Source organism: Typopeltis vanoorti, chromosome 16, assembly GCF_054136105.1.
Source record: "Typopeltis vanoorti isolate ZY-2024b chromosome 16, IOZ_Tvanoo_1.0, whole genome shotgun sequence".
NCBI classification, from domain to species: Eukaryota; Metazoa; Arthropoda; class Arachnida; order Uropygi; family Thelyphonidae; genus Typopeltis; species Typopeltis vanoorti.
This window is the reverse complement of record NC_143564.1, coordinates 27,761,629-27,777,892: the sequence shown is the minus strand read 5'-3', so window position 1 is coordinate 27,777,892 and position 16,264 is coordinate 27,761,629. Positions and strand designations below refer to the sequence as shown.

Here is a 16,264-nt window from a genome sequence, read left to right as displayed (position 1 = left end):
AATCAAGTAGAGGTTAAATGAATTAATAACACCATTAAGCTTGAGCTGCAAAAAAAAAAGAAACAACTATGGAGGGAATTTAAGGAGAAAGGTGACCGAAAGGCACATGAACAGTATAAAGCGCAGGCCAGAAGGGTAACAAGTGTGGTAAGAAAAGTAAAAAACGATTACGAAAGAACATTGGCCATGCAGGCTAAAGACAATCCTAAACAGTTTTTTCGATATGTTGCAAGTAAAAGAAAAAAAGTATAAGGCAGAATGATTTTAAAGAATGCCGATGGTAGGGAGGTAACCGAATCAGTTGATATAGTTGAATTCCTGAGCGAGCACTTTGCAAGAATATATCTTCCAGGTGGTGACATTGCAGAAATGAATGAACCAATAGATTATACAGGAATTTTGGTGAATGAAGTGGAGGTGAATAGTCTATTGCAAAACCTCAATGTCAATACATCTGTGAGATTGGATGGTATACCAGCTCGTGTCGTACGTGAAGCGGCTAAAGAATTGTCAGTACCCTTGACCATTTTGTTTAATTTGAGTCTCGGGTCTGGGTTAGTCCTGAGGGTGTGGAAAGAGGGGAAAATAGTTCCACTGCATAAAGGAGGTTCCAAGACTGCTATTGTAAATTACCGACCGATTAGCATGTCAGGAATCGTTGCCGAGGTCTTGGAGGAAATTAGTCAAGAGAAGAATACAGGATTGGATAGATGAAAATGGGATACTGTATGGGGGACAACATGGTTTTGTGGAGGGTAGATCATACCTGAATAACTTGCTCACGTTTTATCACACGGTAACGGCTGAACTGGATAAGGGTAATGGGTTTACAGTGATTCTACTGGACCTTGCCAAGGCCTTTGACAAGATACCACATTATCTTGTCAACTGGATAATGTGGTATCTTGTTATATATGTGGTATCTCACCAACCCTATATCCATCCCCACCTGCTCAGTAAACTGGAGCAGGTGGGGATGGATATAGGGTTGGTGAGGAGAGATACCAGAGAGTGGTTTATTCAGGAGTGGAATCCAAAAGACGGCTTTTGACTAGTGGTGTGCCATAGGGCTCTAGTCTTGGACCACCACTTTTCAATTTGTTCATTAATGATATTGGAAAGGATCTGAGAGGAAGTGTTCACTTGTTTGCTGATGATACAAAGTTGGGTAGAGCAATAGTGAGTGCACAGAATGTCAAAATTTTGCAGGATGATTTGGATAGTTTGGAGGACTGGGGTAGGGAAAATGAATGTCAATTTAATGTAGCAAAGTGTAAGATTATGCATTTTGGAGTGAAAAGATTAACGGCAGTATAAGACATTGGTGGAACCATACTCCAGGAGATTGATGAGTCCAGGGATTTGGGAGTGTTGGTGGATAAGGAGTTGAAGTTTAGGGGGCACATTGCAAAAGTGGTTAAATCAGCTCATCAAATCACTTGGTTGCTGAAAAATACTTTAACAAGCAGAGACAAACAAGTTATTGTTCCACTATATCAAGCCTTGATAAGACCCCGTCTAGACTACTATGCCCAGATATGGGTGCCAGGGTTTTTTCTTGATGCGGAGGAGGAGGTGGAGAGGATCCAGAGATGAGTGACCAAGATGATAGCAGGTCTGTGGAATGAACCTTATGAGAACAGGTTGAACATTTGTGGGTTGCAAAAATTGGTTGATAGGCGGAAAAGGGGTGATATGATTGAGACATTCAAATTACTGAAGGGTTTCTATAGGATTTATCCAGAAGATATTTTTGAGAATAGGACTGGTGGTGGGAGAATTAGGGGCCATACATGGAAGCTGGGCAAGAATGTGGTTAGCAGGGGTGTTAGAGCTAGGTTTTATACTTGGAGAGTGGTGAACGAGTGGAATAAGCTTCCAGAGTCTGTTGTGCGTGCTATGGCCATTAATGAGTTCAAGGTGAGGTATGATAGATACTGTGTGAATGTCAAATAGTTGTTCTTGACATGATGTTAGGCCTCCCTCGATGAGTCTGTCGACTCCTTGAAGTTGCCCGAAATAATAATAATAAAAATAATAATAATTATTATTGTCATAATTCAATGTGATGACTTCACAACTTGTGCAATGCTATCCTTGCACTTCAGGTCCTTGTCCACCTACCTTGTACTTCACATCCATATGAGACCTAATCGAGGTCTTATTATACAATAGCATCATAACCTCATTATTTTTTCATCTCAGGGTCTTCTACATCATGACCATTATCCATTGTGATGTCTTCACAACAAAAGGTGGCACCATTTGGCAACTCCTATAGGTAGAGATGACCTTGCTAATGCTACTGGCTGGTATCTCCACTTGGGCCTGGCTCCCACTGAAGAGACCTCAATAAAGTTCGAAACTAGTCTGGGTAGTGGCCCTTCCCTTAATGCATAACATTAGACATATCTGCAAGGAGATGTGTTTTGCATTATGGGAGATACTGAAATAGGAGTGATAGTACCTTGCTCCACCTTTGCAAGGATTCGCTCTGGTGTTGCACCACCTTACCCCAGTCCTGAAGATACTTTCAGGCGCAAACTTTGTTTGCTCACACTTGGATAAAGGATTAAACTAAATTTATTATATTATTATTATTATTATCTTCACAACTTCTGCAGTGTGGCCCCTAAATTCCAGGTCCTTCTCTTCCACTACTCCCAGATCTCTTATCTCCTGCACTTCCTTTAATGTTTCTTCACCAAGTGTATACTTTGCATCCCATTGTTGCTTACCAAATCTCATAACTTTACCCTTTGTAACATTGAACTGAAAGTTCCACTCATATGCCCATTTATGCAATCTATTCAAATTCTCCTTTAAGGCCATAAGATCTGCTTGACTCTCCATTGCTCTTCCCAGTTTTGCATTATCTGCAGACAGCTTCAGATTACTGGTTAAACCCATCCCAATGATACCGGGATGGGTTTAACCAAATTGAGCAACAATGGCCCCAAAACTGACTCCTGCAATACACCTCTAGTGACCTTCCTCTTTCATGATACTGTGCCCCCATATACAACTTTTGATACCTATGTGACAGCCAGTTACTAATCCAAATTAGAAGTCTAAGTTGAATTAGTGACTTAAATTAAAGATACCAAGCAATTATATACTTGACTTAATCCTTTATCCAAGTGTAAGCAAACAAGTTTGCAGCTGAACTATTTTCGGGACGGGATCAACTTGTATAAAGAAGCTAATGACTTCACATCACTTGCCTTAGTATCCCATACTGCAAAGCACATCTCTTTGCAGACAAGATGTGCTTTGCATTCTGTGCATAACTCCAGATATAGAGATTGGCCTATAATTTGAAGCCATCCCTTTATGCAGTGGAACAATTTTACTTTCTTTCCACTCCCTAGAAACCTGTGCTATTGTAAGACTTATTAAACAGGCATGTCAATGCTACAGACAATTCTCGGGAACATTCCCTTAAGATGAGTGGTGATATATCATCAAATCCTATCACCTTATTGACACCAAGGTTATTTATTTCCTCCAATACTGCCTGCTCACTCACAATTAAGCCATCTCCTCCTATGTCCTCCACACCTAATTTCCTCATGATTCCACCCTGATCAGGATGAAACACCCTTATAAATTGATCACTGAATAACTCAACAGTGTCTTCTGCAGCAGTTATCATCCTACCATTTTCATCCATTCACATTATCTTACCATGATCATTCTTTCTTCCACTTGCCACATATCTAAAAAACTCTCTAGGGTCTTTCTTCTCCTGATATGCCAATTACTGAACTTTTGTTTTTATTACTAACTGAGTCACTCTCTTGGCTTGTTCTTTATATTCTTCATGCGACTGATTATTACCCTTATTCATATTGTATTGTCTCCAAAGTACCTTCTTCCAGATTTCATGCTTAAGTCCTTCATTCATCCATTTTACATCTTATTCAGCCTTTTGGCCTTCAGTATATTCACACATTGATGCTATTATGAATTTCTTTGTCAGTTCACAAGCAGTATTTAGATAACTATAAGCTGTCTCCTTAGCTTGTCAGAATCTTCCTGGTGGCCTTTTTTTTACACAATGCATGAGATAGTTGTCTCTCAAGAACTGAAGAAATTCATTTTCCTTATCCCCAAATGCTATCTCTTCATTTCAATCTATACCCCATAATTAAAATTGTCCAATAATAATCACCCTTCTTTTGTTCACTAACCCAAGTTGTTTATACATATCTTCATCACCATTCCCTGGCCTATAGCAACATCCTACTATATATGTCTTCCTGTCAACCTCTGTGCTACACCACACTGCTTCATAACCATTGCCACTATTTCTCTCTTTCATGTTTACCTTATGTAGACATAATTCCCTGCTATCATCAGCAGCACTCCCCTCCCTTCTTTTCCTTTCAGTCCTCGCAAAAAATACTGTATCCTTCCATTTCTATTCCATTAAAATATCATCTTCATTTAACCATGTTTCACTTATTTCAGTGATTTTGAGGAATAAACGCAATCAGTAAACCGATACTTCCGGCATTTGTAAACAAACACAGTAGTTCATTTTTAGGTCTATAAATAATCCTATCCAAGCCAATTATTGGTTGTGATTTTCCCACCACAGCTGCCCTTGCCCAATCACCTTTATCACCACTTATCGCATATATCCATTCGGTCTCAACTTCTCCACCCACATCGCAATATACTTCATCTGTATATACATATTCACTGCTACTTTCAATATCCACTTTCCCTATGCCATGTCTCCCTGTCTGCCCAGGCTCCTCTCCCCTGTTTCCCTCTGTTTCTCTTGCATTCCTGTTCTCTCTTCATCTCTCATACTGCTGCTGTTTCCATGGCCAAGCACTTCTGTCTCTTCAATACCACTCTTCTGATTTTTCACTTCATCTCTTCTGATCTCTTGCACATATCTCACACACTGTACTTCTATCTAGCAATACTTTCTTCAGTGCACTCATACCAAAGCCATTTAAATGCAACCCATATGCCATAAATCCACAAACTGTACTCCCTTCTCCTCACACAGCTCTGCTAGCATACCATTCATGATTTTGGCTCCCCATCTCAACTCAAGTTTTTGATGGCTTTTTCTACTTGTCTTTCAAAATAATCACTCCAGATATCTAGAATACCTTTATCTTCATTTTCATGTTTTCTATATTATCTTTGATTCCTTTTACGGTACTCTTTCCTTTTCGGATCTGTTTCAATAGCCTCCAGAATATTTTGCTAGCTGCAATATTATTTTCTGTGTTCTCGCCAAAGGCCCACCATGACTCTTGTTTAGCTAGTTTTACACATTTCTTTACATTCTTACACCTTCCTGTATTCTCCTATAGTGCATGCTGGCTTTCTCACCAGGAATTTTCATAGGCTTTTTAATTTTCGTTGACTATCTCTTTAACTTTCTGAGTCCACCATAGAGTTCTAATTTTTCTCTCCTTATAGACAACCTCACTACATGCCTCTCTGGCTGAAACCATGTGTTGTTTAAAGTTTGCCACTAAATTTCCAAGGTTTCATTCTTATTTTCAAACTCTTTCATGTTTTTCTGAATAATATTTAGATAAATTAATTAATTAATAATAAATAAATAATAAATAAATAATAATAAATTAATATTAATATTTCTGAATAATTAATGAGGATTGGCTGAGGGAATGTGGACTGCAGAGTTTGGTGGATAGAAGTAGGAGAGGTGATGTGATTGAGACTTTTAAACTGTTGAGAGGTGGTTACAGGGTTGACACTGGGGAGTTCTTTCACTTGGTTGAACAGCGGGAAGGAGTGATGACAAGAGGCCATCCTGGAAGTTACGAAAGGAAACTGTAAGCAAGAGGGTAAGGAGTGGTTTCTTTGCGTAGAGGGTAGTTGAACTGTGGAATGCATTGCCTGATGGAGTGGTGGGAGCGAGAACAGTCAATGAGTTGAAAGAGTGGTATGATAGACTTTGTGTTTCTTAGGGGGAACCTCCCCTCGATGAGTCTTGACAGACTTTATGTTCTTAGGAAGGACCTCCCACGATGAGTCTTTGATTCCATGGAGGCCTGAATAATAATAATAATAATAATATTTGTGTATTTGAGTTTGCAGTTTACCTCTGAAAGTTTACTCAGCTTTGATTCCAATTAAAATTGTTTTATACATTTTTTTAATATGATATTCAATTTTATTTTGCTCAAAACTAAATGGTCACTTCCAATTTCAAATCCTCTTTAACCAGCATGAAGATATTGCTACTGACAATAACATAATCAATGAGACTTTTCTGATTTTTTGCGTCTTCTCTATATGTGAATTTGTGCACATTTTTATGTTGGAACATGGTGTTAGTAATAACTAGTCCATGTAATGAACAGAAATCTTAGATAATGCCTGCCATTATTATTAGCTTGACTCTTTTCTTGAAATTTTCCCAAAACATTTGTATGAATTTCTAGTAATTATTTTCAACTCTGCTTTTCAGATCTCCATCATGGATCAACTTTTCTTTTTGGTGTGTCAAGTTGCCTTCTCTTATGTCTCAAAAAATTCCTCAGCTTCTTCCTTAGTAGAACCTCTTGTGGAATCATAGGTACATTTAAGTCTTGTTGTCCAGTTCCTGATTCTGATATTTGTCCACATGATACTGTTCAGTTAGAATTTGTCCCATCAGTTGACATTTTGCTGTTTATGTTAAACTTTCATTATAACTGAAGAGACCTCAATAAAGGTCGAAACTAGTCTGGGTAGTGGCCCTTCCCTTAATGCATGCCATTATACATATCCACAAGGAGATGTTTAGCATTATGGGAGATACTGAGATAGGAGTGATGTTAGCTTGTTCCACCTTTGCAACGAGTTCCCTGATGTCGTATCACTTTACCCCAGTCCATAAATTTTGTTTGCTCACACTTGGATAAAGGATTAAACTAAATTTATTATAGTCTAACCAAGTGAAAAAATAAACTTTCAACATCTTTCTCTAAATCCAGAGTAATTTAATAAAAAGGTGGCACACCGTTTGGCAACTCCTATAGGTAGAGATGACCTTGCTAATGCTTCTGCCTGTTATCTCCACTTGGGCCTGGCTCCCACTGAAGAGACCTCATATCTGCAAGGAGATGTGTTTTGCATTATGGGAGATACTGAGATAGGAGTGATGTTAGCTTGCTCCACTTTTGCAGTGAGTTGCCTGATGTTGTATCACCTTACCCCAGTCTTGAAGATACTTTCAGGTGCAAACTTTGTTTGCTCACACTTGGATAAAGGATTAAACTAAATTTATTATTTCATTATAATGATTACATTCCCTGTGCCCATTGAACTAATGAGTTGATATATTTCATCTACATTTTACTTTGCATACATAAATCTAAATCAGCAACTATATATTTTTACCTGTTGGCCCTTTCCCCATGTTAAATAGCCTCAAATGCATTGCCTCTCATTATCTTGTTTCTGTTCTCTTGCCCAGTCTATCATGGTTCACATTTCTTGTGCTATTATCATTAATACTGTTTCTCCTGTTTTGTTTTCTCTGTTATCCTTGAAAACAATGACTTCACGTTTTGTTTCTGTGACCATGTCCTCCTTCAACTGGATCTCATTAATGCCTATAATTTTTGGCTAGCTTGAACTGACCAACCCAAAACTGGTTCTCCCTCTTATTCTTGATATTTCTGGCATTAGTAAATAAGCTTTCCGACAATATACCATTACTTCTAATAATAAATTTAGTTTAATCCTTTATCCAAGTGTGAGCAAACAAAGTTTGCGCCTGAAAGTATCTTCAGGACTGGGGTAAGGTGGTACAACACCAGGGCACTCCTTGCAAAGGTGGAGCAATCTACCAACACTCCTATCTCAGTATCTCCCATAATGCAAAACACATTTCCTTGCGGACATGTATATTGCTATGCATTAAGGGAAGGGCCACAACCCAGACTAGTTTCGACCTTTATTGAGGTCTCTTCAGTGGGATCCAGGCCCAAGTGGAGATACCAGGCAGAAGCATTAGCAGGTCATCACTACCTATAGGAGTTGCCAAATGGTGTGCCACCCTTTTTTAATTACTCTGGATTTAGAGAAAGATGTTGAAAGTTTATTTTTCACTTGGTTAGAGTATAATAAATTTAGTTTAATCCTTTATCCAAGTGTGAGCAAACAAAGTTTGCTCCACCTTTGCAAGGAGTGCCTGGTGTTGTACCACCTTACCCCAGTCCTGAAGATACTTTCAGGTGCAAACTTTGTTTGCTCACACTTGGATAAAGGATTAAACTAAATTTATTATACTCTAACCAAGTGAAAAATAAACTTTCAACATACCATTACTTCCTTTAATGACTATCCCACAAATAAGTGACCTGAGCTACTATATTTATCACACTCTTCCTTCTTCTGTCCCCACCAAGCATATCTCATTCCATCATCCCTTCCTACCTATCACATTTTTGATCGTTTTTATTTTCAAGTATACATCTCTTGACCCAACTAAGTTTGTAATCCTTTTCTCAGGGTTCCATGCAAGACTGCACATGTCTCTGATCATGCTCTCATAGACCAAGAATATCTCCATCTCTGTGACACCCAATTCCATTCTCCCATCCAGTTCATTCTGTGTACTTCCTGCCATTGCTTCTGTAATACTTATGCATTGAACCATTTGCTATCATAGTTATTTTTCTAAATTATCTTTCTGTTCTACTATGACAACAAATTTATTTTTGTTCTTTTTGTAATATTTTCTTATCTCATCTTATGACATATTTGTCTCCTTTTAAGTTTCATGCTTACTAATGCAGTCGTTTCTTTTATCTGCCGATCCTGGATTCACATATCCTCCATCCACAAATCTTTGCTCCTGGAAAGCAACTTCGGTCACTCATTTGTTTAGCATGCTAATAAATCATCGAATCTTTATATCATACTGTATGTGTTTTCTCACACTTATTCTTTTTATTTTTAAAAAAAATAAAAAGATTCTTTTTAAATTTCTTTTTCTCCTCTTTTTTACATCTTCACCCTCTACTTTCACTTCACTTTCCAAAATGTCTTGTCAAAAAAAAAAAAATGATCCAACATTAGTTATCTATGTACAGATTACCTGCAATTAGATAAACAAATCGCTAAGTGCAAGTATTGTTGGAAACTTTGATGCAGTGTTATTTAAGGACATTGACTGCAAGCTGTTGTTGATGTTTTTAAAATTTCATCTAAAAGTTAATTTTATTAGCTTACCTTTTTTGACAGATTATTATCTAGTAATAGTAATCATTCTGTATCATTTAAAATATAGTTGTTTGTTGCACATTCTGCTTAACTGCTGTTTGGATTCAGAATTATAATTTTAGATTGTGTTTATTGACATCTTAACTATGTAGCAACCTATTTAAAGATAATCTTTTTTAATTATGATAATAAAAAATAATTTTGCATGAATTAGGATGAATGTCCAATAAATTTTGAAAACATCCCTTAATATTTTTAGCATCTGTATGATACTCTTAAAACTGAGTATATGAAAGAAGATAACCATGGTAATCACTTGGAAGAAAAAGTTAACAATCTTAAAGGTGTCTATAACATGATAATGGAAGAGAAGAGGAAAGCTCAAGAAGAAAGGGAAAAGATGCAAGCAGATATGGATAAGAAAATTAAGGCTGCTATTGTCATCCAAGCTTACTGGAGAGGATTTGTTGATAGAAGAGTAGTAATGGGAACAGCAAAGGGTAAAGGAAAGAAGACCAAACAGAAAAATAGGAAAAAAAAGAAAATTATCTGATATGAAAAATTTCATTACAATAAATAACAAAATGGATAAGTTATATGAAATTAATTATATGATAGTAATGTTAGATTAAAAAGCAAAGTTATTTTTGTCAATGGAGCAGTCCCTTTATAACAACTTGGCTAAAATAGATATAATTAAATGAGACTTTTAATTAAAAGATATTAATCTGACATACCTGTGTGAATTTTTGAAGGTAAAGAATACTTAGAACTGATACATCATTTCATAAAAGCCATGCAGCAAGCTCATAGTTAGTTTTCAACTATCTGTATCTGATTACACTTTAAACAAAATGCCAGCAGCTATCATGGTGCTGACTTATTGTATATATAAGAGGACATTTTTATTCCTTTTTTCTTTATTTTAGTTCTTTTAAATTCATATTTTGCATACATTAAAGATACCAAGCAATTTTATAAATTTGATTTTAATCCTTTTTCCAAAGTAAGCAAATAGACAGGTAATTCAAGTTTGTGCCTGAAGTATTTTCAGGTCTGAGGCAACTTGTGGTAAAGGTGGAGTGAGCCCTGATCACTTTCCTTAGTATCTCCCATAATGCAAAGCACATCTCCTTGCAGACATGTATGATGCTATGCATTAAAGGAAGGGCCACTACCCAGACTGGTTAGAACCTTTATTGTGGTCTCGTCAGTGGGAGCCAGACCCTGAGATGCCAAGGTTGAAGTTGTTAGATCGTGAATGAGGCCTGCCTTTACTAGACAAATACTCATTAGTGATCTAACAATGAAAAGAGCCTTAAAGAAGAGAAAATACCTGTACTGCTGGTCAAAATTGAATTGAAAGCAAACAAAGAAAACGTGATGACTAAGAGCCTAACGGTCATGACTTGATTGGTCCATATTGGAACCTTACTAGCAGTGATTAGCTAATTCTCCGAGAGGAGCTCTCTCGTGGATTCACAATGGATCATTTTGATGTGACCGTGAATGTAAGCTCCTTGGAAGAAAAAGGTGAATGATCGAAAGAAAAAGGGAAAAAAAAAGTGGGAGACAGAGAGATCAGATTAGACATTGATTGTTAGTGTCATTGATATAGATGAGGATTAGATTGTGAGTTTCATTGGCATAAGAGTGAATAGGTTCTTCATTAATCTTTGTTCAAGTGTTTATTATGTTTATTTGGAATTAATTTGGAATATATATGTGCTTATTTGGAAAATAATGATGAAGGTTCAGGTGATCATGCTTCGAAAGTTAACCACAACCACCAGCGGGAATACGCATAGGAGTACGTCATATTCAGGTAAGCAAGTTTGGATTTTAAGTAAACATGGATAATTTAAGTCCTGACGACTTTATCCAGTCCTTAGATAGGAAGCTGGCGCTCGACCTCCTCAAAAAGCTACTGAAGAAATTTGAGGTTGAGTGGCCAGGGTACCTAAACCTCTATTCAACTGCAGAAGACACCACAGAAGGGGACGACACAACACCAGGGGAGGAAGGGAAGATCGACATAATAATCTCTGCTCCCGCACCAACAGACCATACTACAGAAACCCAAGCACGTAAAAAGCACAAAACAGTGGGGACAGAGGCAAAAGAGAAAATGGAAGAAGACGACCCCAACACTGGTCCCCCAACCCCCAACAACGAAAAAGTCCTGCCAATCATCCTATGGGAAAAAGAAAGACGGATGGCCCTCAGGCATATTATGCAACAACAAAAAATAGCCTATACATGGGGCAAAGAATGTGGACAACGGAGTAAAAATTCAGCCTACCACAGTGGGGGACTACAGACACCTTACAAAAACCATGGATGACTTAGGCATTAAGTACCATACTTTCTCACTTAAGTTGGAGAAAAACCTGAAAGTGGTGCTAAAAAGAGTAGCAGAAAATATCTCCACAGACGAAATAGCTGAAGACCTCTGCCTTTATGATCTCCCACCTGTCGAGGTCAGCCGAATGCTGTGGGCTGACAAGAACCCAGTGCCCTTAGTTCTTGTGGAGATACACAACACCCACAAAAATATATATAACATGACAACAATCTGCGGCCTGAAAATCACACCTGAACCACTGAGAAAAAGAGCCTCGTCGGGCCAGTGCCACAGATGCCAAAAATACGGCCACACTCAGAAGCTCTGTAGAGTGGACTACAAATGCCTCAAATGTGGACAAAACCACCCCACAGCCACCTGCTCAAAACCAAGGACCTCACTAGCCAAATGCGCAAACTCTGGGGGCCCCACCTAGCAAACTACAGAGATTGCAGCCACTATCCCCAAAACAAAACAGACAACAAAAGGAAACAGATCACCCCCTCAACCCTGCCCACAGGCACCAGAGAAGATGGCTCCCCAGTTGCCTGACACCCACCAAAAGACAACAAAACACCTGCCTCTGCAAACAGAAAAACACCAAAATCCCAGAAAGCCACCGACGCAGGACATACGTTGAAGTAGTCCACCCATCAAAAGACTTCCCACAGGACCAACTTCATCCAAACATGACAGCAATCATCACAGCCTCATTGGCAAACATGCTACAAGATTTCAGTAAGTCAAACCCTTCACCAAACTCCACAAAGAGATTTCTACAAGAAACTCAGACCATATTATCTGCAATCGTTAATGAACAAAACTAGACTCCTCCCAGATTCACTACAGATAGTCACTTGGAATGCCAACGGCCTAAAAAACATGACACTGGAACTTCAAGAATTTGCTTACAGACACAACCCTGACATCATCCTAATCAATGAAACTCATGTAAGACCTGCAGACAAAGCCAAACTGAGAGGCTACACACTGCACAGAAATGACCGACACTGGACTACAGAGGTGGCAGCACAGCCATATTCATAAAAAACTACATCAGGCACAATGGAATACCCAGCCCTCCAACTACCAACCTAGAGCTCACTGGCATCGAAGTCCACACCAACCCAACTGGAAGACTCAAAATCTATGCTGCATACAACTCCCCTGCAAAGACACTGCTATTTTCCGACTTGGATGCTGTCCTCGGTGTAAAAAGGGGAGGGCACTAGTGAGCCAAGTGCAGCGGACACGATTTGAAGAGCTCCTGATTCAGATAAGTTTTACTAGGAATAATTAAGTATATATGCGTAATTGTTTGAGTAAGAGTGGCTGTAAACGTTGTACAGTACCGGTATTATTAGTGTGGGGGATTTTTCTTGCCTAAACTAAATTACGAAATCGTTATTATTAGACCTAGTAACCTGCAGAGAGAAAAAAAAATGGCAGTGGCATTGTCATTCCATGATTTTAATTTAGATTTCAGTCGTTTTGTTAAGTATGAGGTCTGTTATATGTATTCCTTCGATTACATAAATGATTTGTGGATGTTTAGTGCAGATGGAAGAAGGGTGTGTGTGAAGTGTGACCTGAACGAGGAGCTGATGAATGCAAATAAGAAATTGATGACAGAAAGTGTTAGTACCGATTGTGTCGCGAGTGCACGTTTGAAAGAGAAGGATGGTGAGATAGAGAGGCGAAAAAATGTTAAAAAATCAGGAAAAAAAAAAAGAGCGATTTGAAAACCATAACGGATGTTAAAAGGGGCGAAAGTGAGGCGGAAAGAAATGAAATCGAGAGAACGAATGAAAGTAGAAATGGCGTGATGCAGAAATCGCAAGTGAAAAAAATCGAAAGAATAAATGATAGTGAAAAAAGAATGAATGATGGCGAAAGTTGGATGCATGTTGGATCGAAAGTACTGAAACAAAGAAAGATGAATGACAGTAAAAGTGAGAAGAATGATAGCAAAAGTTGGATGCATGTTAGTCCGAAAGTACGGAAACAAAGAAAGATAAATGAGAGTGAAAATGAAAAGAATGATAGTGAAAGTTGGACCGAAAGTATAGAAACAAAGAAGGATGAATGAGAGGGAAAGTGAGAAGAGAGGGTCGACAGTTAGGAAGTTAGAAAGATTTAATGATAGAGAGAATGTGTCACGAGATTCGGAAGGTGAATTGGATTGGATGCGGAATGAAATTAAGAGAATTCAGGTCAGAACTATTGAAATAAATCATGATGGCATGAAAGAGTTAACGAAAGATGAGCGAGTGGCGTTGTATGGCGACTCCATTATTAAAGGTGTGCTAGAAGATAAAATGCACAAGGTATGTTTTTCCAGGTGGTAAAATGAGTAGAGTGATTGAGGCATTGGATATGAGACGGAAGCGAGCAAATGAGTTAATCGTATTAATTGGTACAAATGATTTGAGAGAGAACAAAGAGCATGTCAAAATGAATGTCAGGAGACTGTTTGGAAAGATAAAAGAGAATAGTGTGACAGGAAGAGTAGTCAGTGTGTTGCCTAGGTATGATTGTGGTGAAATGAGGCAGAGAGCAAGGATTATGAATGATATTCTGGCTGAAATGTGTGAGGAGATGGGAGTACAGTTTGTTAATGTGTGGAATGAGTTTGAGGGACGAAGTGAGCTGTATGGGAGCGATGGACTGCATTCGAGTGGTTATGGTGTGAGTCGCTTGGAGAGACTGCTGCTGGAAGGTAGAGAAGTGAATAGAGAGAATGAATCAGATCGAGAGGGGAGTGATGTGGAAGAGCAGGAGAGTAACACAGGAGAGATTGAAGAAGTGGAAATGAATGGGGAAGTGAGTGGTATGAGTACAGAAAATGAGAGAATGGGTGTGCAAGAGGAACAGGGAAACGGGGAGGCTCGGGGTGGACAGGGGTACACAGCGTGAGAAAGGTGGATGCTCCAAGAGGAAGTGAGAGCATGTGTAGGTAGGAAAGAAATGGAATGACCAGGGATCAAGAGGAAACAGGTGGAATTGCAAAGGTTATAAAATGAAGAAGCAGAAAGGGAAATGGCCCCAGTCGAGCATGGAGAGATCACATCGAGAGAGTGGTATCAGTGGAACTAGCTGTAGATCCAGAAATGAGGTTGTGTTTGTATACCAATGCTAGAAGTATAAGAAACAAGGCGGATGAAATGGTTGCACTAATTGCGTCTGTGCACCCAAAGATTGTCGGAATAAGTGAGACATGGTTAGATGAGGAAGACATCCTGACAGGAATAGAGATGGAAAGGTATGATGTGTTTCGTGAGGATAGAAGGGGTAAAAAGGGAGGGGGAGTGCTATTGATGATAGAGAAAGAGTTATGTCCATACAAGGTAGAGATGCAAGAGGGAAATAGGGCCAGTGGTTTTGAGGCAGTATGGTGTGAGATAGAGGTGAATAGAATCAAATACTTGGTGGGATGTTGTTATAGACCTGGTAATGTGGATGGTGGTGATAGTGAAATGTATAGTCAAATAAGCCAAGCAAATAAGAAAAGGGTAGACTGGAATGAAGAGATAGCAACTGGAAGTAAAGAAAATGAGTTTCTTCAGTTTTTGAGGGATAACTACCTCAGACAGTATGTAACAGAGGGCACACAAGGATTAAAGGTCTTGGATTTGGTCTTCTCATCGGAGGCTGTAATTATAAATGAGGTGTCAAATCATCCACCAATTGGTGAAAGTGACCATGAGGTAATTACCTGGGTGGTTTCCAGCAGTGCAAGGACCCCTGTGAAAAAAGGGTATATGTGGAACTACAAGGGGGGGGGGGGTGATTATGAAGAGCTCAGGAGACAGCTTGCAGGTGTAGCATGGAATGAGGAGTTAGCTGGAAAAGAGATCAATGTAGCTTGGGGGATTTTCAAAAACTATTTTGTAGATGCAATGTCTAACTGTATACCACGGGTGAGAAGGTTAAATAAGGTAGGTGTGAGATGGATGAATAAAGAGATTAAGCATGCAATGCAGAGAAAAAGGGCATTGTGGAGGCAGCATAAGAGAAGTGGAAGTAACCAATTTCATGAGGTCTACAAAGACCAGGCAAGGAGGGTGACTTGGTTGGTGAGAGTAGCTAAAGAGAGGTATGAACAGCAGTTAGCTAATGAAGCCAAAAAGAATCCTAGGGAGTTCTTTCGATATGTAGACAGCAAAAGAAAGAATGATTATTGAAGGATGACATTGATTGAAGGAAATGGTATAACGACAGATGTTGCAGAATGTGTGATACTTAAGGAGATACTTAATGAGCAGTTCATAAAGATCTTTCAATCTTGTGAATGTGACTTCATGGAGAGATTGAGAGCAGTTGATGATGGAGAGGAGAGACTGACTGTAAGTGAGCAAGAGGTGTTTGGGGAGTTGAGTAAACTAGATATAAATAAGGCTGTGGGACTTGATAATATATCACCGTGTATTCTGAAGGAATGTGCCAGAGAGTTGACACCTGCCTTGACATATTTTTTTAATACGAGTCTTGCACTTGGTCAAGTTCCTAAAGAGTGGAAGGAGGGCAAGATTGTGCCACTTCATAAAGGAGGTGATCGAACTCAAGCATCAAACTATAGGCCTATCTCTGTGTCAGGTGTTGTGGTTAAGTTGTTGGAGAAGCTTGTGAGAACTAGGATCCAGAGTTGGGTTAACAACAATGGTATAACCTTTGATGGACAGCATGGATTTGCTAAAGGGAGGTCATGTT

The 16,264-nt window shown here is 38.8% G+C and overlaps 1 protein-coding gene across 3 annotated transcripts in view; it reads left to right on the top strand.

Annotated features, from left to right (window-relative positions):
- The window catches only part of LOC150097906 (dynein regulatory complex subunit 10-like), a 179,495-nt gene extending 169,614 nt beyond the window's left edge, over nucleotides 1-9,881 (top strand). For all 3 annotated transcript variants that reach the window (XM_090406507.1, XM_090406505.1, XM_090406506.1), the window contains one exon: nucleotides 9,470-9,881. In XM_090406507.1, coding sequence (XP_090262633.1) covers nucleotides 9,470-9,763 — 294 coding nt within the window. In that variant the 3' untranslated portion in view covers nucleotides 9,764-9,881. The remainder of the gene's footprint in view (nucleotides 1-9,469) is intronic.
- Nucleotides 9,882-16,264: the final 6,383 nt, after the last annotated feature.